At 38.1% G+C, this 26,222-nt stretch overlaps 1 protein-coding gene across 5 annotated transcripts in view; it reads right to left on the bottom strand.

Moving 5' to 3' along the window:
* fbxl17 (F-box and leucine-rich repeat protein 17) overlaps positions 1–26,222 on the bottom strand; it is a 343,256-nt gene that overhangs the window by 193,931 nt on the left and 123,103 nt on the right. For 3 of the 5 annotated variants that reach the window (XM_088336306.1, XM_088336305.1, XM_088336307.1), the window contains one exon: positions 18,308–18,438. In XM_088336306.1, coding sequence (XP_088192432.1) covers positions 18,308–18,438 — 131 coding nt within the window. Of the gene's footprint in view, positions 1–14,477; positions 14,901–15,547; positions 15,645–18,307; positions 18,439–26,222 lie in introns of those variants that run through there. The other 2 variants (XM_088336310.1, XM_088336308.1) reach the window with 2 other exon arrangements.

Below are 26,222 nucleotides of genomic sequence, written 5' to 3'. Positions count from 1 at the left end.
AGATTGAACTGTATTTTTTCATGTAAAATTAGGGGGAATAATAAAATAAAAATGAGCAAAATTTCCAGTTCAAAATGTATGCTTTCTTCATTCATTTAGGGGAGTGTACATAAAACTGATGGAATGAAGAGAATAAATAAAAAATAAATAAAAATACAGAGGCACCTTTCTACTTCGCACTTCCGTTATCCCCGTTTCACCACTTATTAAATTTTGAATGGAATTGTCTTTATTGTCATTGATATAGACATATCCTGCATTATGTTCTGCAAAGACAGCAAGCAGCAAATGCTATCACGGGGGCAGGTTGCAGAGGGTTTTGTGTGTTGGATAGGCGCGACTGTGTGTGCGCAACTGTGATAGGCTAGTGTATGCTGTCAGTCAAACAGCCGGGGTTTGGGCGGGCGCACAAGTCAATGTGTTCACAAAAAAAAACTTCAGCGGCTCGTTACATTGAAAATTAATTCATCAATTATATCAGATTTTGAGAAGTCAGAAGAGTGCTAAAAATGGCGATCACTAGCAGGTGTTTTGTGGATTGTTATTGTGTCTGGTCAGAGACTGAGCCGGTGTTTGGAAAGAAGGCAATAGCAGCTTGTTACCCTCAGTCGGTAAGGGCGCCGTCTTGAGGTTAGTTTGACACTTGGCTTTTATGAAGGGAAGCGGCTACTTTGCAGATTTTCACGTTTCGTGGGAGTTTCAGCTTCTCAATAACTGCGATAACTGAGGTTATACTGTGCGTTAAAGACTAATGCTCAAAAAGGTATGCTATAGCTGTGAAGCATTGTCTATTCATTCTCAAGGACTGTCCTTCACATTTGAACCATTTTGAACTAAACTCAATCGAGCGCATGCTGAGAGGGTGATAGGTGTTGCAAAATGGGCATGGAATGGAGAAGGTGCATCACACAAATTGCTGCATAAAGCCATTCAGAGGTTTGGTTTGTGATTTTTTTATTGGAGCTCAGTGACCGTACATGTCTACATGGAGTCCCTAGCTTTGGTTCCTGGCCATTGGAGCACTTCATAATGACATGGTGTTATTACGTACTCACATGCTGGTACTAAGAATTCCAATGACTTTTAAAACAGAACAATCTGCACAGTGGCCAAGAATCTAAAATAGCAAGTCTTGGGGCCAGTTACACAGAGCCTTGAGGCCATATGAGCTCAAAACACACATACGGTAAAGTGTCAGCCATATGCATTATTGTCTGCCCAAAATGCAGAATATCTACACTTATTCTCAAATGAATGTATTGGGACTAGAGCCCAAACCCAGCCCAAAATTCAGGTCGGTCGGGCCTAAAGGTCAATCATTACGTTTGGGTCCGGGCTGGGATTCTCTCTTGCTGACCTATCATTGTTCAATGTTTCTTTTTCTTTGTGGAGGATCCGTGCAATGGATTCGGTCTCACTCAGACGCAAGGCAGACCACATCCGCTCGCTCAGAGGAGCACCCTTCCTCCTTCCCCGTGTTCTCACCCAAAAAAAAAAAATTCTGGTTTGCTTCAGGCTTGATCCTGCAAATAAAGTGAAGTGGTTGAACGCGGGTCGGGCTCAAATACACGCAAGCCGGGTCGGCGGAATTTTTTTAGGCCCGATCTTATCTTTAATTGGGACACACGCACTACTGAATTTGGTTAAATTGAAATAATATTAGCATTGTTTAAAAATTGCATATAAACTGAAATAACTGAAACCCCTGGGGGCCAAAGAAACAAGATTTTTGAGATGTAATACAGTCCAAAAATTACACAGCAGAAATGTCTATGTAAAATGATACCAAAAATATAGTGTTTTGGAAAAAATTAAAAGTAACCTTGAGATCGGAAGTAAATGATAACTATACTAAAAAACAGGCTGAAGAAAGAAAATTAAATCAATGGAAAAATAATTTTTGCACACACAGTTCGCATCTTCGTGTCTTTACGCGCATTAGTAGCATTTCGCCTTTTCTTTCGTGCTTGTGATCGAACAAAGAAATATCTTGGCCAAATACAAGGCATACGATGTAAAATTACACTCAGTGGGAATATGTATTAACACAAAATTGTGGGAATAATTTTTAGCGTCGTGGGTCAAAAACTTGAGTATCATGGCTTTCAGTAACAGGCCTCTATAGGTAAGAGTGAGACAAATGGAATATTTGCCAAGGAAGGCGCAAGTTTAATGTAACTTTGCGTTTTGTGCATTGATAAATCTAGTATGAAAAGACCCTAATCGTGGAAAAGGTGTCAGTCAAAAGGGGAGCGCTAACTACAATATTGAGAATAATTTTACGAGCCTGTTTATTATGTGGCAAAACGGACAGATTACAAGAAGCAATGTCCAACGCAGCCGAATTGTTATCGACGGATTTATATGCATCTGTCAGCATTATTGTGTATTTTGAAGTAAATATTTTACACGGTTGGATTCTATGGATTGTCCTTGATGTAAGTAAGCCATTTTTGCAGATATTCAAAGAAGTTGGAGACGGCCAGGGGTCGTACTGGTAAGTTACGCCGGCTCTATAGTTTTCGGGTATCTTGTTTCAGACTGATCGGGATGTTTTACTCTGATGAGAATATTTTGTAATCCAAATCTTGAATCCAAGGGTTAAAGCTTTCCAATGATATGTGGCATGACACATTTCAGTCACTGGTGACATCGTACAGGCATGTATTTGTTTATGAAAATTCTGGCAGCCTACCAGCGTCAGAACATTAAGCTACTGTAAATAATTAACTCCTTTTTTGTAGCGTCTTTCCTTGTAAATACTTATGTTTAAATGTGGGCACATGTGGCTTATAGTCAGGTGCGCCTTATGTATGTACATTTTTTTTCCATTAATAATGTGCTGGGTGCGGTTTATAGTCTAAATTTTAAGTTGATGATTTGGGACATTCAAGGTACAGATGTAACAATCTTAACATGTGCTGAAAATACACTACTGATAAATATATTCTGTTTTTAATATTGGACACCTGCAAAGAACATTAAATAGGGTGCCAGTTAGGTATTTTGACTATTATTGTGCATTGTTCTTTGTTGCCGTGCCTGTTAACTAACTGTTAACTACATTGTCACTGTCGAAAAATCATGTTGGTGTTCTTTGATATCCCACACCCTTAAAGGCAGATGTGCTTTTGTAACCTGGGAGGTTTAATAAAAAGAAAGTTCCCAGGGAAGGGGTTTTAGAATATGTTGGAATTTCTTATCTAAAGACTCGTTCTCTCATGTTCTATCAAGTTTAAAACCCATAGATGTCTTCTTTCCTTATTTTGAATGTCTAACTTAACTTTGAACTTATCAACTACCAAATAAAACTTACCATACAAATAATTTGATGTCTGCAAGAAAACTTAAAAAGCCATTCACATTGGTTATTATCCATACCAGATGTATCGATATTTGTAATGGTAGAGTACTATTATCTGCTTCCTGCAGGACCAATTTTCCAAACGGGAACCTAGATTGAATTCTTTAAAATATTTGATTGCACAAGGGAGACTTTTTTTCATACTCGAAGTATCAGTATTTGGTATAAATGACTACAATAATTGGGTATCATATTGGTTTAGAAAAATCTTGTATCAAGCACCTCTAAGGTCATGTATTAGACAGAATTTGGAATTTGGAAAGATGCAAAAGCACCAAGAAAATATGACTAAATAAGCCCCTTCTCGGCAAGCTATTACCTCATAAATAATGGATCCAGACCTTCTTGTAGTCAGGCAGGCAGGGTTAGTAAAATAATGTCAACTCTTTCAACAATGCACACAGAACGAAATGTTGATACACCTGACCCGCACAGGTAAACTGTAGCGAGCCGATGCAGCCGCAGCCAAACAGGGAGCAGCCATTTTAGTCATTAGGTGACCAAACCCCCCCAATTCCAACCCTTAATGCTGAGCACCAAGCAGGGAGGCAATGAGTACCAATGTTGTAAGTCTTAGGCCAAGGCTTGAACCAGCAACCTCCCAGTCTCAGAGCGGGCGCCCTAGCATCTAGGCTACAGAGCTGGTATTAGTAACCTACCCTGCAAATTATAATCGCAGATGACAGGGGATGTTTTCTAAACACAACACATTTTTTCACCATCGACTGTTTGGCATTGAATCAGTTAACATGTTTATTTGAACAGTTGACTGAAAGCAGTTTTACACCTGAACCAACTCACCACACTATACAAACTCAACACTCCTCTCTAGCAGCTGGAGAGAGCATTTGGTTTGCGTTTGTCTGTAAATGATAACTTTGATACTTAATTATTTTTTGACGTACATTTCTCAGAAATTAATAGTGGGCAGTATGAAATCATCCAATAGGACAGATCAGGCCCTCGGGCCATATGTTTGACATACCTGTACTATTGATTGTTTTCAAATCAAACAAATAGTATAAAGAAGAACTATGGAGCCCAGGTCCTTTAGAGCAATATTCCTACTCATTTTTCCACATGTCTCTTGTTTAACAACAGCTGCAGCTCATCTGAAAGCTCTGTAGAAGCCCGGTAATCATATCATCGTCTGTTTTGGAAGAGGGATACATGGAATTAAGGCGGGATTTAGTAGAACAATTGATCCCTACCCTCAATGTAGGACGAATGAAAATATGACTTCCAAAAGTAATTCAGTTGAAATTTAACAGACTACAGCAGGATTGTGATGACAAGGAATTGATGTTAAGAGGTCTTAAACATTATCATTAAAAAACATGGAGTTGAAATTTATTTGGAAATTCAGGATATTGCCAGGTAAAACAAAAATAATTTTAAAACCTGTAATTCGCTTTCAAATGACAGCCTTTATACTGCCTCCGTCCCGAACACGTATCAAGACTCACGGTTTGACGCCACTGTAACTCAAAATAAAGCACCGCGGCACCCTATTTGTCATAGCACACCTTTGCACGCTACATGCCAAACAAAAGTCACTTCATTGTTTTGTGTGCCAGACAGCAAGACCATGTAATAAAAACTGGAGAAAGTAACTGGAGGACAGTTGAAGTATGAAAATACAGTGGAACCTCGGTTTTCGAACGACTCGCAGTTCGAACAAATCGGAGTCCGACCAAAAATTTTGAGAAATTCTTTCTTCACTGTTCGGTCAAAAAATTGGAGTTCGAATGCCGGTATTGCGTGAGTTCGTACGCTAGGGTGCGATGCGGAGCGGCGTACGGGTGTAGATCGCCCCCACCCCTCGTGACCAACTGTTATCACGTGCCCACTTTCCTCTTTTTGCTTCGCTTTTTATATCGGTGAACGGAGTGTTTTAGCCCCTAACTATGCCTCCGAAGAAGGTCGGTGCAAGCAGGACAGGTAAAAAAAGAAAAGTTGTTCGTACAACTATTGCCTTTAAGAAAGACATAATAGCCAAATATGAAAGAGGTGTGCAAGTGTCTGATCTTGCCAGCGCCTTCTGCTGACCGCCACAAAGGTAAGAAATCCTATTCATAATTATTTTCTTTATCCTTTTATACTATAACGCAAATGTACGATTAGCCTGGGTTAGCTTTGTGTTTACGTTAAACATTCAAGGTAAACATTCAGGGTGTTGGAACGGAGCCCAACATTCAGGGTGTTTGAACGCAGCCCCCTTTCCAATGAACCGCTCACCACTTGTGGTGGAGACCCGGGTGCTAAATGACTTGTAAACGACCTAATTTTTTTATTTTTACACTTTCATGTTAGCGATAACGCGAACGTACGATTAGCCTGGATTAGCTTCATGTTTACGATAAACATTCATGGTAAACATTCAGGGTGTTGGAACGGATTAAAACGATTTACATTATTTTTAATGGGAAAATTGATTTCGGTGATTGAACAAATCGGTTCTCGAACAGGGTTCTGGAACGGATTATGGTCGAGAACCGAGGTTCCACTGTACTGCGAAACTGTGACACCTAGAACCAGAAAGCAGTGATGAAAGCATGAAGGTTTCATGGAAACCTGGAAAAAAAGAGGTGAGAAAGACGAGGGAACGCCTCTCAGCAGCTCCCCTAAAATCTGGAGAGACAGATGGCAGAGTAACAAGACGAAGACAAATGTCCATCAGGACCCGGCAAGGGCCCGACTGACATTTCGCTTGGCATTTAGAAAACAAGTTTAGAAAAACAACAAAATGAAAGGAGGGTTGGTTCAGAAAAAGACTTAGTAAGTAAATCAATTTTATTTCCCCACCTAGGCCAGAGAAAACATACACATGCTCATATACCTACAATGTAAAAGAAATAGAAGACATGAAATTGATTTGAGTTAAATCAAGCGTGCTTAATATGAGAAAGTTTCACACACCTTTTTCAAGGCTAAATTCAAGCATTTTTTAAAGACTCCCAAAGATCATTTTTCAAGATCTCCAGTACCATTAAGAGAAGAACTCCGGTTTGGATCATGTATTTTGCAGAGTCACAAATAGATCCACAATGTTTTATCTTGCACGTGTATTTTCCACAATGTTTTATCTTGCACGTGTATTTTCCACAATGTTTTATCTTGCACGTGTATTTATCAAGACATGATTTTTATATCTTTGAGTAAATTGCGAATAAACATGTGAATACGGACGAAAAGCATGTGATTTTTTTTCTTTTAGACCCATGTCTCCCCATATACTGTAGGTGTACAAATGATAATATGTGGCTCAGATTTTCAGTTGCAGAAGATCTCCCCACTACAATTTAGAATATAGAATATCCCTTTATTATCATTGTTACAAAATGGGTTGAACATATTGTGACAACAAAATTGGATGTGGCACTCCAGTTACACATTTAACTAAGGATAAAAAATTAAAAAAGATTAAAAAATAATTGGGGCAGCACGGCGGCGCAGTGGTTAGCGCATGTGCGGCACAGTTCATGTCTTGGGAACCTCCTGCGTGGGTTCAAATCCAGCTCCAGACTTCCTGTGTGGAGTTTGTATGTTCTCCCCGTGCTTGCGTGGGTTTCCTCCGGGCACTCCGGTTTCCTCCCACATTCCAAAAACATGCATTTCAGGTGAATTGGCCGGTCCAAATTGTCCCTAGGTGTGAATGAGCGAGCGAATTGTCTGTCCCCGTGTGCCCTGCGATTGGCTGGCAACCAGTTCAGGGTGTCCCCTGCCCACTGCCCGATAATTGCTGGGAAGGGCTCCAGCACCCCCGCGACCCTACTGAGGATAAGCGGTGTAGCTGATGAGACGAGATGAGATAAAAAATAATTTACACAATATTTAAACGAGAAAGTGTGAGCATGTAGAGGTATATTTACATTGGGTGTTTGCTTACAGGGGAAAATGTATTAGTGCAATCTGCAATAGTGCACAATAGGCAACAATGTGCAAAGTAAGCATAGGCATTTACCACAGGAAAACAGTACCTTAATGTTTTTGATTGGCCCATAACAAATGCCCATTGATATGTAATCCTTGCACCAATACACATTTCATAGTGCCCTAATTTGAGTCATTTCCATGCAGACTTGTAACGGTTAAGACTTTACATGTACAACATCCAAACCGTAAGCCCTTTTAATTCCTTAAAAACACAACATTGAAATCCACGCATTTTCAAGGACTTTAAGCATCCCCTCAAACCCTGTATTAGGTAAGACAATGAAACAAACAATTCTTACCTTATTATCAGAAAATGTTGCTAATAGGAAGTACATGTTTTCTTCTAGGTATTTTATTTGAGCATATTTTTTACTTAATTTTTCTGATAAAGTAAGAAACACAATGCATTGAATGAGATTGAAAAACATGGTAAAAATACAATAATATATAATAATATAAGCAACATTTTGCCAATAGAGCCTAATGAATATTTGGGTCAATTACATTTTTGATTAAAAATTGATGAAATAATTTGATTAGAAGTTTCTATTGAGCTTGTCCTACTATTTCAAAGCTTCAAATAAGTTAGGTCAGGAGAACAGATGAAAAATACAGTATTTATTAATTAATATGAAGGTGGCTGACAGTTCTATTATATTATTTTATTCTACATTGTAAGTTCCAAATTTATTGTCATTGTACAAAATGCACAACTTAATAAATATTTGTCTTTGGTACTGTGACTAAAAATAGTGTGATCTCATTACTGTACAACCAAAAACACGCACCATAGACTTCAGTTGTTTGTATGAAAATAATAAAAATAATAATAGAAATGTGATTCAAAATAATGGCTGGTATTGTTCAGGGGACCAGACCAAATGAGGAGGCGTGTCATAGTTTGGAAAACCCTGGCATAAAAGAATAAAAAAAGAAAATAATAAATTGCAAAGGACTGTACAAATCACAATTTAATATCTCGGGGGAATTCAGGCCCACAGACAAACTTGCTGTAAACACAGATCAAAAAGGAATGGTTTGAACAGTCAATCCATTATGTGCCCAACATAGAAGCTTTTGAGAATGGCATAAAAAGACCTAACATCAATAAAAAAAGAAAGCAAATCAAAGACAACACAGCCATTTATCCAACTATCGCACCCGAATCCTGGCTCCCTCCCAATTTTCAAACTGTGGAATTTTGGCCCACTATCAAGGCTGGAGACGATACAGAGAAATCACTGGCCTGTCAGCCCGCCGCCATTGTATCCTCTCATGGCGAGAAATGACAGTGACCAAAAATTGACGGCTTTTGCCGCAATCTGCCTGCCGGGCAGCCACAGTCGCATAGTCTTGATTTCTGCCTCGTTTCACACTTTCTCACATGGACGCGATTTGCGACCATTACCCAGGAGAAGGGGGCAATCCAGAGAGCGCAGTGTTTCTTTTGGCATGAAATGAAAGACAAGTGAAGAAAGTAAAGGGCGGGAGAAAAAAAACAAGAGGCAACGCAAGAAAAATGACCAAGTACTTTACCACCCACAGGGCTGTATGTCTCCAATAGGCTCTTATCAGGGGACAATTTGATCCTGGAAATAAGGGGTCATTTCCTGCGCCTGTTTACCTGCCCCTGGCCAACTGCCACCCCACTGACGCATTCACGCAGTTACTGACCCTGCTGTGCCCTCGCATCACTATTGTTAAGAAGGCTGGAGTCTTTTCGGTCTTAACTGTGACAAAAATGGTGGTATGCATTTCTGAAACTGTGTGCGAGCATGGAAACGTGCATGTGTCACAGCGGCCATGACACAGAGAACCTTTAAAAGCATCTAAAGATAACCCACTCGAGATTGCTTTCTTGTAGATAAGATAACACTGGTCTGCACTTATAACCTTAAAGTTACAAATGTCACGCAACGTACTATATTGGTACCTTAACCTACAACTACGATGCAAGATTAAGGATGGTTATTTTTCAGATGTGTACATCTAGGTCACAAAGGTGGCCATTAGGTGCCACTACTCACAGTAGAATACTGTTCTTTAGAGTTTAACAGTGACTTTATTTATTTTATATGACTGGATTTACTGTTTATAACATGACTATTCGCCCGATTCTGGTTTGTAAGACTATGTAAACACAAACAGAAACACAAATATATTGGTATTTGGTATGACATAAGCTAAAAAAGGTGGTCTAATTATGGTCTCCGTAACCGGCGCGCGTGATATCTTAATACAGGGGTAGGGAAACTATGGCCTGCAGGCCACATAAAGCCCGCCAAGCTTATAGATCACCCGATGAAAATTGAAAAATAATAGTTATAATGCAGTCATCGGAGAGGTTGTGTTCCGAAAAGGACCGACAATCAAAACCCGTGAAGCAGAAACATTTATCAAATACTTTGTTATCCAATAAAACCAGAGAACAAACTATTTAGAGGCTCAAGCATTTGTTTAAGGAAAAAAGGACTGTATTTTTTAGTGAGTTAGTTAGTTAGTTAGTTAGTCTTGCTGCTACACTGTAATACACTACAGTGTTAAAAATTATTACATTTGGATGTTATTGGGAAAAAGACAAGTGTAGCAAAAACATGCTTTTACCTTCCTTTAGCATCTGATGAAGTTCAACTTTATCAACGACAGAAATAGTCTTAGTCTGCTTTTTGGTGCTTTTGTGGGCCACAGCGTTTTATTTACATAATGACTTTTAGATAAACTCAAAATTAAAAAAGATTTGCATGTGTGTAATGTAGGTTTTTCAAGCTGTTTGTGTCTAACTTAGACCGCAAGGTTATTTGACGTAAAGGCAGACACAGGCAGAAAAGGGGCGGGAGACTGTTTAGCCAATCAGAATGCAAAACACAATACAAAATCAAAATCTGGAAGTAGCGAAAAGCAGACCGCAGTACATTTAGGGATTACTCTAAATGTGATGGTAAAAAAGTAAAAGAAAAAAACAATTATTGTTGTTTTAGTGGCAGTCTTGTTCCCTTTAGTATTCATTTTATTTATTAAGATGCGTATCCAACGTTGAGCACAAAAAATTGCAATTTATGTCTTTTGATTGCATATTATTAAAACCAGTATTCATTACTTTTCTTTCGTTCTGAGTGTTTCAAAACCAATTGTATGAAATGAATCTATTTATAAACGAACATAAAATGAAATATAGCATGTACATTTAATTATTAACGCATCTGAGATGAATTGAACAGGCCTACATTATCCTTTTTCATCATTTATCGCTGATGTATCTGATTAAAGACCCTGTATCGGCAGATTAGTTTAAAAAAAAAAATCTTGTCCTGGCCTGTCTGTGATATTTTTAACCCCTGCCTTAATAGTATTGAGCGATTGAATTAATCGCCTTGCACATATGTGCAATTTCATTATTGGTCGTTTTTTTAAGTGCATACATTATTACTCACCATGAATCTTTGTATTTAAAGAACAGGAACAAAGAAAGCCCACCAAACTGGCTAAATGAGTCTCATTTCAATTCCCTGCAGCATTTTCAAATTATCTTACGTCTCAACTACAAAAAAAAAGCAGCTTTCTGTCGCTGCATGAGGATCGTCTAAATCCTTGGTGTTGGTAGTAATCCCTGAAAGTACTTAGCCTTAGTAAACACATGAAGACAGAAAAACACAAGCCATTCCCTTTCAAAACAACAATGTACACCCGGAGTAGCGCTTTCTCCTTTCCATATTAATCCAATTTATTCAGAAACTTTTCTTGAATTTGTGTACATTTCTCCAGACCATTGGTTCCCTACTGGGTAGACTTCAGTACCGATCATTCCACCTTAATGACAAGCTGCGATTTAAATTAAAAAAAAAAAAAATTAAATGTAGCTAATGAAAGGGTTGTACAGTATATTGCAGAAATCGTATACTACATATACGTTTTTTACAAAAAGAGTAAAGAGTAAATAAAGGTTTAATAAAATGAAATTATCGGCTGCGTCACTGAGCAAAAATCCATTCAAAATGATAATAGGAAGCATCTAAAGTTCACGTTTAATCTTAATCACTGCTGTCATACGAACCAGAGTGAAATGGTAAAAGACGACACATATAAAGTTATGGTACTTTTAGTACAGAGACTGAGCAATAAAATGGCTGACAGACTGTTAAAAAGCAAAGATAGAGTGCATGTTCTGAACTGGTATATGGCTATGTTGTTTATGGAGAAAGTATTTCACAAGTCAGATCGGGCACCTCAAAGCACTTTAAATACTAATACTGTATTAAGCAGGGACAGCTGTATCACTTAGCACCTTCTGATGGTAAAAAACATGTAAAAAAAAATATATGTCAAGAAATCACATGAACCTCACCTAGAGGGAGCTTCTTTAAATCATATATTTATTACAGCAGCACGGCGGTGCAGTGGTTAGCGGGTGTGCGGCACAGTTTTGAGGTCATGAGATCGAACCTCCTGTCTGGAGTATGCATGTTTTCCCTGTGCTAGCGTGGGTTTCCTCCGGGCACTCCGGTTTCCTCCCACATTCCAAATACATGCATGTCAGGTTACTTGGCCGGTCCATATTGTCCGCAGGTGTCATTGAGCGAGCGAATTGTCTGTCTCTGTGTGCCCTGCGACTGGCTGGCAACCAATTCAGGGTGTCCCCTGCCCACTGCCCAAGGATGGCTGGTATGGGCTCCAGCACCCCCGCGACCCTACTAAGGATAAGCGGTGAAGATAACGGATGGATGGATACTTATTACAACATGATGTAAAATATGACTGAACATACATTGTCCTTTTTTTTGTTTTTTATTTTTTGACAGAGCTTAAATAAATGTCCGCCATCTAGCTGCAACAAAATCCTCAATGAGTAAAATGGACTTTTTTTTTTCACTTTGAGTTTATATTCTTGCTTGTGCTCTTAAGCACTCTTTCAGTTGCACTCCACCATACAGTGAAATATATTGGTCAAATAAGACACACTTTCCCTCTAAAAAATATTTGTAGAGATCCTTGGCAGAAAGGGACAGTGTGCATTATTACTACGGTGACTTAAAGTGACCATATGGCAACGTTTTTCTTATTTTTTTGCTCGAACCTTTCTCTAAGTAATGCATATGTTGTTTAAAATAAATGCAGATTTCTCAATCTACGAGTATTTCAAATATAAGTGGGCGTCACTTATATGATAACTCATGTAGGTTTTGCTTATGTCTGAATCAATATTTATGTTGTAAGGAAGTACTTTTTACCACTAGTAGGAACCAAAGTTTTTATTTTTGGGGTGGCAGAAGTGATCAAAAATACAATGTATACATACGCAATCTCTAATGAATAATAATTTTAAAAAATAAAAACATTGATGGAATATTATTAGCATTTGTTTGCAATTGATCCAGGTTAAGCAAAAAACTTTTAAATCACCAGTTTGTCCTTCACAGAGAAGTTTGTTATTTACCGTTTTGCTTTTGTGGAAAATACATTCAAGTGCAGATGAGGGTGACCTAATGTGCCAGTCTCAAAGGTGTTCCATAGAAGAAACTGTTGTTGAGAGTGTCATCACTCAGCGGGCTGAAAGTTCTAGCCATGCATGATGAAACCAAGCAGACCTGACTGGAGAGAAAGGTGGGAGGGGAAAAAACCCTTACCTCCAATTCTGTTACAACTGAAGACACTTTTAGGATGATGCCAGAACGTACCGCAAAATATAAAGTACAATCCAAAACACTTTTTGAACACATTTAAGTCCAACGTGTTCACAAACACAGCCACACTTTTAAATAAAAACAACCCAATCTTTTTAACAACCTTTCAGGAATCAAAAGCAGCGTTCCTGAAAAGCAATTACTTTTCTCAGTAACCAGTAATGTAGCGCGTTATTAATAACAATGTCTTGACTCTTTACTGCGATTCCTACATCGTGTGTCACTGTGATATTCCGCAATTCGTTGAATAAAGTGTACTGAATACAACACACATGTTGTCACATACAACCCATGGACCGCCAGAAGTATTTTATGAAGGCTGGGCATATCTATGTTTACCTACAAAATACTACTGAATACAATTATGGCGGTGCCTTCTCAAGCACAGAGTACGAGAACGCAGAATTTCTCCTCATGGAGATAATCTCCCTTCTGTATATGCTCAAATCCAAGCTGAATTTACAACTATAAAATCTAATTTAAAAGTCAGGGGGTTGATATATATGCATATATTTGGTTGTGTGTTTCCCCAGTAGCAAATGATGGGTACTGGGTGGGGTGGTGGGCATGGCCTGTACAGGAAGAGCAAACCAATTGGTAAATGAAGGGGCTAACAGGAGCACAGAATTTATGGTAAAAGTGTGCTTCATTTTGGGGCTTTTATTTGTAGAAACAAATTGTGATACACTACGCAGGAAGAAAAAAGAAAAAGTCTTGTACAGTACAAAAAAATGAAGGAGACATTTGAGGATTCAAAAGCTAGAGACAAAATGTACATGAGTGTCTCGGGTGTTTGTTTGCGAGCTCTCAAGATTACAAAGCCATTACATACGAATGCTTCAATACTTCCACAGGTTGGTATACAACTGTTGTTCTAATTATTTTAATATGTTGTTTTGTTTTTTTTAAAAAATAGGGGGTCGGCTTCTATAAGAGTATTTGTGGTAATTTGTCAAGACATACTTCCAGAATAAGGCACTATATGTTATGGTGTCTGCAATCTGGGAGCAACGGAATTACCTTTCAAATGAAGTAACCAGCAACTGTAACCAATTACTGTTTTTTCAGTAATGTGCCCAACATTGACAAATGAATAGCACTTTAAGGATGATGCCAGGAAATGTAGAGAACAATCTAGAACACTCATTGAGAACCTTGAAGTTCAACATCTTCACAAACACGGCCACCCTTAAAATATGAACCATCCCCCGCGCCACCACCTTTTTGAAAACCATGTCAAGCCGAGTGACGATAAAAAGCAATCATGACAGAATCTTAAAACTGGAATGCATTTATTGGATTTCAGTTCTTGAGCAGCAGCTAGCATGTAAGAAGTACACACATTCATGTATGCACAATAATAAATCAGGGTTGGTATACCTTTTTCATGGCCAGATTCAATGACTTTTTAAGGACTTTCAATCATGTTTTTCAATTTCCCCTGTAACATTTGAGTAAAATCTGGCGTGAATCATGTATTTTGCAGGGCTACAAATATATCTGCAATTTACATATGTGATTTTTAATCTTGCAAGTACATTAATCATGACATATTATTTTTTAGATCCTGAGTAAATTGCAACATTATTTATGGATCTGAAGGATATGTGTGTTAATATTACTCAGACAAATCCCTCTAAATATTAGGTGTCAAGATGAAATGCTACCTTAATTTTTTGCATGAGCCATTTTTTTGCATGGCTCATAAGAAATGTCCATACTTGATACATAATCCTTGAACTAATACACATTTCATAGTGCCCTGTTTAAGTGTAGTATGCACCTGTCCTTTTTGGTGTGACCCATAGGGAGCGATGGCGCTTAATAGGACAATGTCATGGAAACTAATGCCAGTTGCTGTGAATCACGAGGGAAGAAATGAAGCCTTCAGAAAGCAGTACCGGTGTCAATTTTAAGCAGACCTATTGAGAAACATGGCAACAATGTTAAGAGTTTACAATCACTTCTCTCAAAACTCAAACACTTTACAATCCCTGAAAACACAACATTAGAATCCAAGCCTTTTTAAGGAGTTGAGGCACCCATACAACCCCTAAATACCAGAGTCTTAAAACTGGAAGGCATTTATTAGTTTTCACTTCTTGAGCAGCAGCAAAAAAAGTAAACACAAACGCTCATGTATGCACAACAATAAATACACAGAAAAAGGCCAGGAAGCACAAAACATAGACTGCCTGTAATACTTAAGGATTTTGAAAACAATTCTCCTTTGGGGGCTGAGTGTGGAAGATTTAGAGGGATTGGCTGACCGAATCAGTCACACACACCAAACCAATTAAAAATTCCAATGTTCCCACAGGTTATCCGGTCCGGCCGCCTCATGTTAGACGCATGCACGTCTTGAGCCCACAGGCCGGTTCAGGAAATATCATTATGGCGTCAATAGTGTGTGTTTGCCTACGTGTGTTGTATACGCACGTGCAACTCCTACAAGCATTTCACCAAAATTCATGTTTTGTTAAAGGAAAGGTGATGGGTAGGGTATTACCTTTACAATCCTATTGCATGTCTGCTACACAGTTATTGCAAGAATGATTTCATGTGCACACGCACACGCAGAGGCTCACACACGGTTGTACCATGCCCAAATTCAATATTGTGATGGCACTCTTGAGCAAGAGTGGGAGCAGAGTCAACAACCGAACCTGCAAATCGATATATTGCATTGAAACATATGAATAAAACACGGCATGATAAATAAAAGAGGAGATTGTTTACTGTTGCTGATGGAATACTACGTAAGCCACTGTCTCTCAGAGCAGATGAGCAAAGGGACAAAGAAAAAGCAAAATGTTGCACTATATCTTAACATCATTTTTGAGAAATAAGCTTCTAGGGTAGCTAGAATGAATTGTTAAAATGGATTAAAAGTGATTCAAAGCGTCAACAACAAATTTGATGATCGATTTGTTGTGTCACGCGATTTATGCAGCACTGTGCACGTTAATGCAATGCAATGCAAATAAGTGACTGCATTAAATTTCCTTCTTATCCCGCAATTAACTCGTCGTGGAGCTTTGGTCAGGCAGATGAGACCTTATTTAAACGCACATGGTTCTAATCCAAATTACATTTTATTTGTACAGCACTCATCAGGCACCGTAATGCATCGCAAGGTGTTGTACAAAAACATTCAAAGTACAAAAAGATGACATCCTACGACGTACAATTCATCGATTTTTAAAATATTTTTTACTTGCTGCCCTAGAAGCTTGCATTAAAAGTGCATGCTACATAAAGTTCAAGAAAATGTGATGTTTGCATCAACAAAACGTTTGTGTGACCCAATGAAATTGTCAATCTAAAATGTGACGGTAATCAACACACAAATTGGAAAATGAGAAAAGAAATTGTATCCATTCTTTGCAAAAGTTGACAGTCTTTTATCGCATACTTTATTTGCAATTGTTATTTCCAGGATTGGTTAAAAAAAAAAATTTGCAAGGCTTGGCTTAAAATTCTGTATATGGTATGGTAAGTATTAGGGATGGATTATACCAATAACCCATGTAATCTTTCCCCTTTGATATCGATAACTTTCTTTTACTGCATAGTACACAAACAAAATCCATTTTTTTATGTGCGTCTTTATTTTTTTATAATTACAATAACATTATAAGATTTGTCTCAAAAACGAGTGTTGGACACGCGAGCTTGACTTAATCAATTGGTCAATACTTAATTTGTTTTTCAATAATAACTATATCATAACAATAGCCTCCTTAAACAAGTGAGACTAAGAAAATGTATACATATCTCCGTGTAGAGAAAAGTGGATATTCATATCTTATTTATCAAGCTATTTTGAAACTATGTTGCTGCTAAAGGCCATTGGTCTGTTTTCATTGAATTTTTGTTCTGATACACTTACAACTTAAGCCGGTCTCTAAGCAATACGTTGTAAACATGTTTGCATATTTATCCGGAACATTTTTTAATCTTGTTTTTCTCTTTAAAAGTCTTTATTACACGTTTTTATTATCACACCTAGAGTTCTACATCTAATTTCGTTGTAAACGATGTGCACGATGTTGTTATTAAAGACTAAGAAATTTCTAATACTAATGACTGCAATAACAAGATGTTTTTGTGAGCACCTTAAAATGGACATATAGATCGCAGACAATGCAAAGGAATATAGGTGTGTTACTTATGTGCCATTCTGTCATTATGTAAACAATACACAAGTATTCTAAAACCTAATTTAAAATAAATACACAAATGTCGATGCATAAAAGGGAAACTGCATTAAATAAACAAATTATTTGGCACTTGTTAATAAAATTTCAAAAAGTGACTTACCAAAGGAGTACAAAAAATTAAAGTATGCATATTACACTTCTTGTATACACAAAAGGAACACAATTACTTTGCAGGCCTCGTTAGGGTTTTTTATAAGAGGTTTCCAGGTTCCTGGGTTTTTAACTTTTACTTTTTTACTGATATTCAAATGTGAATGTTAATATGTGATTGGTCTTGATTATCATCCAAAGTTTTATATATATATATATATATATATATATATATATATATAAGCACAGCAGCACAGTGAATAGCACAGTTCTGAAGTCATGAGATCGAACCTTCCTGTGCATGTTCTCCCCGTGCTTGTTTGGGTTTCCTCTCACATTCTAAAAACATGCATGTCAGGTTAATTGGCTAATTCAAATCATCCCGAGGTGTAAATAAGCAAGTGTGTTGTCTGTCCCTGTGTGCCCTGCGATTGGCTGGCAACCAATTCAGGGTTGCCCAAAGACAGCTAGGATGGGTTCCAGCACCTCCGCGACCCTACTGAGTTAAGCGTGTGCGGCACAGTTCTGTGTGGAGTTCGCATGTTCTCCCCATGCTTGTGTGGGTTTCCTTCAGAAACTCCGGTTTCCTCCCACATTCCAAAAACATGCATGTCATGTTAATTAGCAGGCCCAAATTGTCCCTAGGTGTGAATGGGCGAGTGAGTTGTCTGTCTCTGTGTGCCCTGCTACTGGCTGGCATCCAGTTTAGGGTGTCCCCTGCCCGAATATAGCGTGGATGGGCTCCAGCACCCCCGTGACCCTACTGAGTTAAGTTTTAAAAAAAAATTAACAGTATTGTACTCCTAGGAGTGGGTTCTCAAAATCGAGTAGTATGATCGGGGCATCCTTGGTATTTTGTCATTTGTAAGTCATATGAAGAAGTTGGTCTCTATTCCACAAAATCAACCCTTCTTTCTCTGTGAGAAGGTCTGATTATCAGTTATCGAATGTCTGAAATGAAAGCATCCAAAATACACCCCATTTGTGGCAAATCGTCGTAACTAAAAAAGACATACCTGTCATTTATACTCCAGTTGAGGCAAAGGTTGAGTGAACTGAGATTGTGACACTTCCTCACCACTTCCATCACCGTCTCGTTGTTCAGCTCCGAGATGTGTCGCAAGTCCAGGACCGTCAGGTTGCGGAGCTGTAAACATGATAAAGGTTGCTTAATGTTGAAAATTTCTATTGTGCTGGTTATTTGATGATTCAGACGAAAAAACACTCATATCACATTATTGTCGTTGTGACGGATTTTCCCTTAAATGTTCATTAAAAATGTTTGTCAATTTGTTTAGATTGTAGTTTTATGCAAAACAGTACTACTTGTCTTGATTACAACAGAAATATATATTCTGAACAATGGAATGGTACATATGGAGACATAGGACCCCTATTTACCCATGGATGCATAAGTGGGGTTGAATATACAATATTGTCATATCCCAGGTATTCTTCATAAAACAAGTTAAGGACATGATGTCATGAGTATTTATATTATTCCTACCACTGATTTTGACCACACTCATGGAAATTGATATGCACTGTTAGGTCATGCCTCAAGGGTTAAAAATTGTAAGTGTCTATAATATTTCACTTCTTCTCCTACTATTTTCCAACCATTTCCAGTCTAAAGCCCGGCGCACACTTGGCACCAACCACATAGGGAATTTGGCATTGACGCCTTTGGGTGCAGAATGCTGACAGCGCCATGCTCACAGACACCTGAAGCTTTTTGCAGCTGCAGCATTTTCAGTTCTAACCAAAGTTGTTGACATTGCATGTTTTTGGATAGCATGACCATCTGAAATAGTGACTACCTAAGAATCAGATAGACAACAGAACAGACCAAATTGCATTCGCTTGTCATCATTCCTTGAGGAATTAAGACCAGCGGCCTAACAATGACTCTAATGATATGGAAAGAGAAGTGTAACATTTTTGATAAACTTCCACTGTTGTTCAATTTGGATATATAAATTGAGAAAACAGTTGAAATTTCATGAGTATGTAGTCAATATTAAATAAAGTACTGTCAAACTTCCTGTTTCTATCCTGTCATGTATTAAAGGAATAATGTAGGCAGAAAAATTAACAAATTTATCCTAAAGAAGGGCATCATAAAGACAGCTATGCAATGTTTTGTCTTTAGAAAACACGTGTTGTGGAAAAGAGCAGCTCGCTGTTTTCCTCAGTCCCCTGCAAGTCAAGTCATGTTCACTTGTATATCTCTTAATCACAAGAAGTCTCAAAGGGGAATTTGGTGACCAAGAGCCATCATTGTCACACATGGAAAGAAAAGTGTCAAATAACTTCAAAATTAACAAAAATACATACAAATATATTCCTATACACCTGCAAATATGCGAGATACTCTTTCTCTACCACCTTTTTCCAAAGATCATATGACATTTAGACTTACCATACAAAACAAAAACGAAAGAGCAATAATTATATGTGTAGCAACATTTTTATCCGCCAAAAATATCAAATGTAAACCCTCCATCCATCCATCCATTTTATGTGCCACTTATCCTCACTAATGTAAACCTACTTTTTGAAATATTGACAACTTTTTTGGGGGGTTAAATCTTTGAATATGATTAACATCCCCGATGTGCAAAAGATATACAATATGCTTAAGAATCTGGCCCTTGTGTTGTCATAAAAATGTCATAATTATTGTTTTACTGTATATGTTTTATTAATCCATTTTGATATTTTTCTCTGTATTTCTGCAAGACTTAGTCCTTGACTGTTTCATACCAATTTTGTTTGTGATGACGCAATGTTCAAGACAAATGATTTTTTTTTTTTAAAAAGGAAGAAACCCGCAACTTCACCCCATTATACTATCCTGCCTTCGAAAACGAAATCCATTTGACTGCATGCATGTTGGATGGGTGAGGTAATAGACGAGTGATGTGCCAGGCGGCCTCCGGGAACGCGAGGTGCCAAATGTCACGGCCTGGGCTAAAAAGAAAACAAGGCCAGATTGGCCGTTAAGATCACGGAGCGCAACTGTTAGGTGCATAGCTTTGACACATAACGCTGTTGAATGAATGAACGCGGGGGCGGAGGCTTGTTGTGTCAAGCATACACACATGGAAAAAAAGCGCCGAGGCTGAAAACCATCCTTAAAGTGCCTTCCCACGGCTGGTTTTAAAGGTCTTTTCCAGCATGAAATAAAGGCGTAAGGCTGGTACAAATTCAAAAGTATAAAGGCATTATATTATATATTATATACAGTGTATTTAGAATAACATTGTCTATTCAAAAGGTGAATCACCTTCGATGCGATCGGAATTGTAGACGAAAAAAGATAGAAAACATACTTTTATAGGATCAAGTAAGCAATCAATCAAACAATAAAGTCAAGCTTATCTTTTGAAATACCGTGTGGCCTAAACCATCAAACCTAACTCGATCTACATTAAGAAGTATGTTTAAAATATAAGAATCTGACGAGCAACACGTGACGGTTGCATCAGCTAATAACATAGCTTTATGGATGTAAGGCTTTTTGGACTAACAACAATATATTACTGGAATAATTTTACTGAACTCTTGTCGATGTAATATGATCATTGATGGATTATGAAATGGTGTCGTTTATTAATGAGGCTGAAATGGTGAGTTGCATTTCTTGTATATTAGCCATTGTTTGTCATAAATGTTCGCCACACATGCAAATGTGATTTTATCTTATAATGTTTGGGATCACTGGAATCTGCAGAAACACTAACAATATATAACATTCCCGGAAATGCTCTGAAGATCTGTACAAATTAAATTTCCCTAAGCTATGACGCCACTGGCCCACGGGTGGCCAGAAGAAACGGAAAAGGTGAATGCAGATAGGAACAAATAAGAGCCAAAACTTTCAAACAACTATGTTTTTATTGTTTTTCTTTAAAAAAATGTAAATCTTTTTGATTATTTCGTTATTTAAAATATTCTAAACGTAATTGTTTTGGGGGTTTTTTATGTCGTAAAAAAGAACATGTTAGGAGTGCTTTCACCAGTTTCTTTTTTCTTTTCTTTTTTTTTTTTACGATTTGGAACCAAAACACCCTCTTTTTAAAGGCACTTAGTCTGTTTAAAATGTTCAAAAATGATATCCTGGAAACGTTTCATGTTTTGTTTTGTTTTTCTAAAGCATAAGAGTATATTATAAAGTTTTTCATATCGTTTGTCGTCAGCGTGGTGAGGGAGGTTATTCGTTTTGGTTAATAATTTAACAATGTATTTTTTACTAACCTGCTTTTTAAGTTTTACAATATTTGTTTGTTAAAAAAAAAATCCCTAAAATGAGCAGAAAATATCTTCAAGTAGGACCAAAAATATTTACTATGGCATTAGCTTGAGGAGGTAGAGCGCTCGTCTTGGGATCAAGTGGCCCAGGTTCGTTTCCCGGCTCCTCCGTGTTATATGTCGAAATCTCTAAATCCCCAATGCCCCCGATAGCAGGTAGTTGCCTTGCATGGCTGACGCTGCTATAGGTTAGTTAGTGTGTAAAAGGGAAACGCGTGAAGCATATTGTAAAGCGCTTTGGGAGGTCTTCATTGACTTGAAAAGCGCTATAAATGCAGACCATTTTCATCGTTAAAACTATTTACGTTTTTGTAATAACTAAGCGCAAGGATTTTTACTTGATTCTATGGTTTTGTTTTGTTTTTCTTTAACCGAGAAGCATCAAACAGCTTTATCAGACAAAAATATATTGCACTACCTCCTGATAATTATGATATAAAAAGAAAAAAAAGTACTGGATGCCACTTACTGATATTGGTAAGAGGTAAGAACGGGCCTTAAAAATCCAGCCCAACACGACTCACGGGTATAAAAGCCCGAACGCAACCAGCTAACTTGATTTGAGGGACCAAGCCCAAAATTAAATGCAAACTTTCATATTCTATTTGTGAGGACTCGGGAAGAAGGACAGGTGATTATGGCAGACCCCAACCCCCTGCCGCACGCCTGCTTCTCTGTGTCTGTCCGGTGAGTGGCACGAACCCGACATCATGATTGACATTTCAGGCAATTCGGGCAGAGATCAGCTAGTTACAAGACTGGAAGAAAGAATGGCATGTTGTTGTTTTAAATAATATTATTACAATGATAAAACTGAGCAATTCCCTGCAGTAAAGTAGATATGGATAAAAAATGAATACAAAAATTAACAACTTTCAGTGATTACTCAGACCCACATAATGTTACAAGACCAAAATCCCACACTTGAAAGATTACATGAATTTGACTCCAAACATTTTAACAGCTCCAATCGTGGTTAATGTATTCCACTCACGAAAAAGTTCATTTTTTGCTGACATGTTTCAAAGGAAAATAAGAAAAACAAACTAACGCCACAAACGGCGGCAATGGGAAGGAACAAAGAAGGTAGCGAGAAAAAATAAGCGGACAAAATGAGGGGTTTTGGCTTTGGTTTCCTTCCCCCAGTCATTCTCAACCACACAGAATTCGTAACGTCTCCCACGAGTTGGCAGCTACACCTGGATAATTATTCATGCTGTTTGTAAAAAAATAAAAGAAGAAAATACCTAAACCTGCAAAATCCAGCTGCTCTGAGGCCAGCCCGGCGTCCCAACCCACGAACACAAGCAGGCTGGTGCTGAAATTAATGCATGCGTTGATTTTCATGAATATTCCGACGCGCGTGCACATGCGCATGCTCAAACGCACAAACACAATAGCGTTTCTCAGAACACAATCGCCCTCTATGAACTCGCCCTGCTCTAATGAATCAAGCCTTTTCGACAAAAACAATTTCATCTCTAATCAGTAAATTAACAACCAATAGAGAAATGTCTTAAAGGCATGTTTTTAATTTAAATTTAGATGGAAAAGAGCAAAGGGGTTGGAGGTCTTATGGGTCTAAATTATTGGATATAAATTATGTAGAGATCTTTCATTGGTTCCATCCCATAATACGTATTGCACACAATGTGAGACAATGGGTGTAGCAGGATACAGTTTCACTTGATAAATTGAGTATTATTAAACGGGGCCAGCATAACTAGAGGGGGTTGTGCCTTTTGGCCCCGCTTCAGATAGAGCCTCTCCCAGTCATCCTGGCCGAGAGAGTCTGAGGTCAAAGCTTGGTTTGCAATGAAAGGAAAAAGACACGCACTTCAAATAATGCCCCTTCCCTTGGTTATGAGTACAGGGAGTTCCTTATTAGAGGCGGGTGATTTGACACTTTATTGCATTAAGAGTGTGTCATGAGGCCAAGTAGTTCACGCTTGCTTACAAGTCTTGCGTTATTACTACATTATTTGCACAGCTTTAAGTCCCATGCGGTGCCAAGCAGGAAGCCGGGGTCTGATGGACCTTTTGTCGAGGATATGATGTCATAACCTTAAACCGCATGACTTCAAGACTGGTGCTGTCCGTCACAACTCAACAGCAGGCGTTACTTTTGTACAAAAGAGCATGATAATTGTAGCTCTTTTCAGAGAACCGGCTCTTTGGGTCACCTCACTAAAACGAGTCCGCTCATTCAGCTCCCAAACAGTTTTCTATTTTTTTTTTTCTTGAATCCAGGGTTTCCAACCTTTTTCAGGCCAAGAGCGACATCTTGTTACTAATTAGCGCATATGTATTTGTAAAATAATGTATTAAGTTATTACTATGTTGTTACTATGTTTTTACAATCTACTCCCACATTAATTATTGGAAGTAGGGTTAATTATACTTAGTCAACCCCTAAACAAATAATTTTACTACAATATCACAATGACCCAGCACTGGTGAGTTATTTTCAGAAAAATGTCTGCTGGCGATTTAGAAGCTCTTAGGGGGCACCAGGTTGGAGACCCCTGCTTTAATTTATACAAGTTTAATGGGCCGGCTTGGCGTGCCCAGCTTGTCGTTGCCGGGAATTCTGTAGTTTGTCGTGGCTTGTTAAAAAAGAGCTGCTAGGAAGGACAAAAGCAGCACAAAAGGGCCACATGGAGCTCCAGAGCTGTCTGTACACGAAAGCAAATAATGATTGATTGTGTTGGTCTTAATTAAGGTGCCTTGACAATAAACCTAGCTAAAGACACCCACAAAGGCCTAAAGTACATCTCTGTATATGTTCATGATAGTCAGTTCAGACATTTTGGAGCCTTAAATCTGGAAATATAGAGTAGTTTCGAATTTTGATGGGATGTATAGATGGATACAGATTTAGATGTATAAATTATTTCTACATTTAATACAATTAGATGGAAACTACACAGAACTCAGTGTTCATTTTACCTCTGAAAAGCAATGGGTCCCGGGGACTCGCTTGCTCAAAGATCTATAGGTCTCAATAGAGATCTATGGGTCCCCAAAATTTAGTGTGCTTGATGCCCTTGCAAAATACAAAAAAATCATTTTTTTTTTTCAAACATGTTTATTTATGTAGTTTAACATGTTATATTGTACATGTATTTCCTTATATCATATATATTGTTAATGAACATTTTGTTGTGAGACACTGAGTTGCTCGACATGAATGAGGTTTATTATAAAAAAAGTTCAAAAATGAAGTCGCTTGGACGTTCACTGTCAAAAGAAAAATACATGCAAATAGATTTAAGTAGAATAATACATTTTCTTATTCAAATTATTAATTCATTTTCTGCATTAAATTATTGTTGGTAATATACTGATTAAAAGGGATCACCACATACCTGTCTTTTTTCATTTTCTCTTTTTATACTTCCTTTTTTTCTTAACTTCTTTATACAACATAATGATTCGTAATATAATGCATCAAAGCAAGTGAGCCGTTTGAGAGCCAGCTCTCTTTAATGAGTCGAGTCGAAAAAGCCGGTTCCCTAAAAAGAGACTACACAACTCGAACTCGAGATCGGCGTGCAGACGAAAACTCGAACCACGAGACCAAAACAACAATGAGGAAAGGTTTGGAGTGCTGTAAATCTTTGTTGAAAATGATAATGATAATTTAGTGTCAAAAAAGTTGCGTCCCGGAAACGCACGTTGATTTGACACGATGCGTTCCCAGCAAAAATAATGCGTCTAGGACGCAAGGACGCGAGCAAACGAGAACACTGAGAATTTAAATTCAAATGTGTAATTATCATTCATACGAGTCCAGATTTGGCTCGTTTTCCTGCTTTGACTCCTTGCATTTTTACTGATGCTTTTTTTGTCCTTCCTATTGTACTCTTTCTACTCTAGACACAGTTATGACACAATAATAATAATAATAATAATAATAATAAATGCATATTAACCAATCACATCTGTCTTCTATATAAAAAAAGCGAGATGGAAAGAGAAGAAAAGCATTTATCGCAACATTTGTGATTATCTCCAGATTATTAGTATGTCTATATTCAGCTGCCATACTTTAACAGCCCATTATCCTCTGCAGGGTCGCCGGGGTGCTGGAGCCCATCCCAGCTATCTCCAGGCAGTGGGAAGGGGACACCCTGAACTGGTTGCCAGCCAGTCGCATGGCACAGAGAGACAGACAACTCACTCGCTTGTTCATTCACACCTAGGGACAATTTAGTGGGAGGGAACCGGAGTGCCCGGAGGAATCCCATGCTTGCAAAGTCCGCACAGGAAGGCTGGTAGCTGGATTTGAACCCATGACCTCAGAACTGTGCCACAGACGTGCTAACCCGTATATTTAGTAACATACGGATATTCAAAATGGTTTTGGTTAACATCGATAGGTGCACTTGTCAACTGTTAATTTTAGATCCAAGTACAACAGGAGTTAGAATGACCACCAGTGCTAATTGCGTTCACATGTAGCAGAAACAAGTAAACATTTTGTAGCGGTAAGATCGATTCTTAAAATATCTAGCCTGACCTGACCACCCAAACCAGCTTGAGTGCGGACGAATAACTTGATTTGAGGGACCGAGCCCGAAGTAAGCCCGAAGTAAACCCGAAACTGTACTTAGG

This window comes from Urocampus carinirostris, chromosome 5, assembly GCF_059441175.1.
Source record: "Urocampus carinirostris isolate Australia breed hairy pipefish chromosome 5, RoL_Ucar_1.0, whole genome shotgun sequence".
Lineage (NCBI taxonomy): Eukaryota > Metazoa > Chordata > Actinopteri > Syngnathiformes > Syngnathidae > Urocampus > Urocampus carinirostris.
The sequence above is the reverse complement of the archived record's forward strand: the minus strand, read 5'-3'. Positions and strand labels throughout refer to the sequence as shown.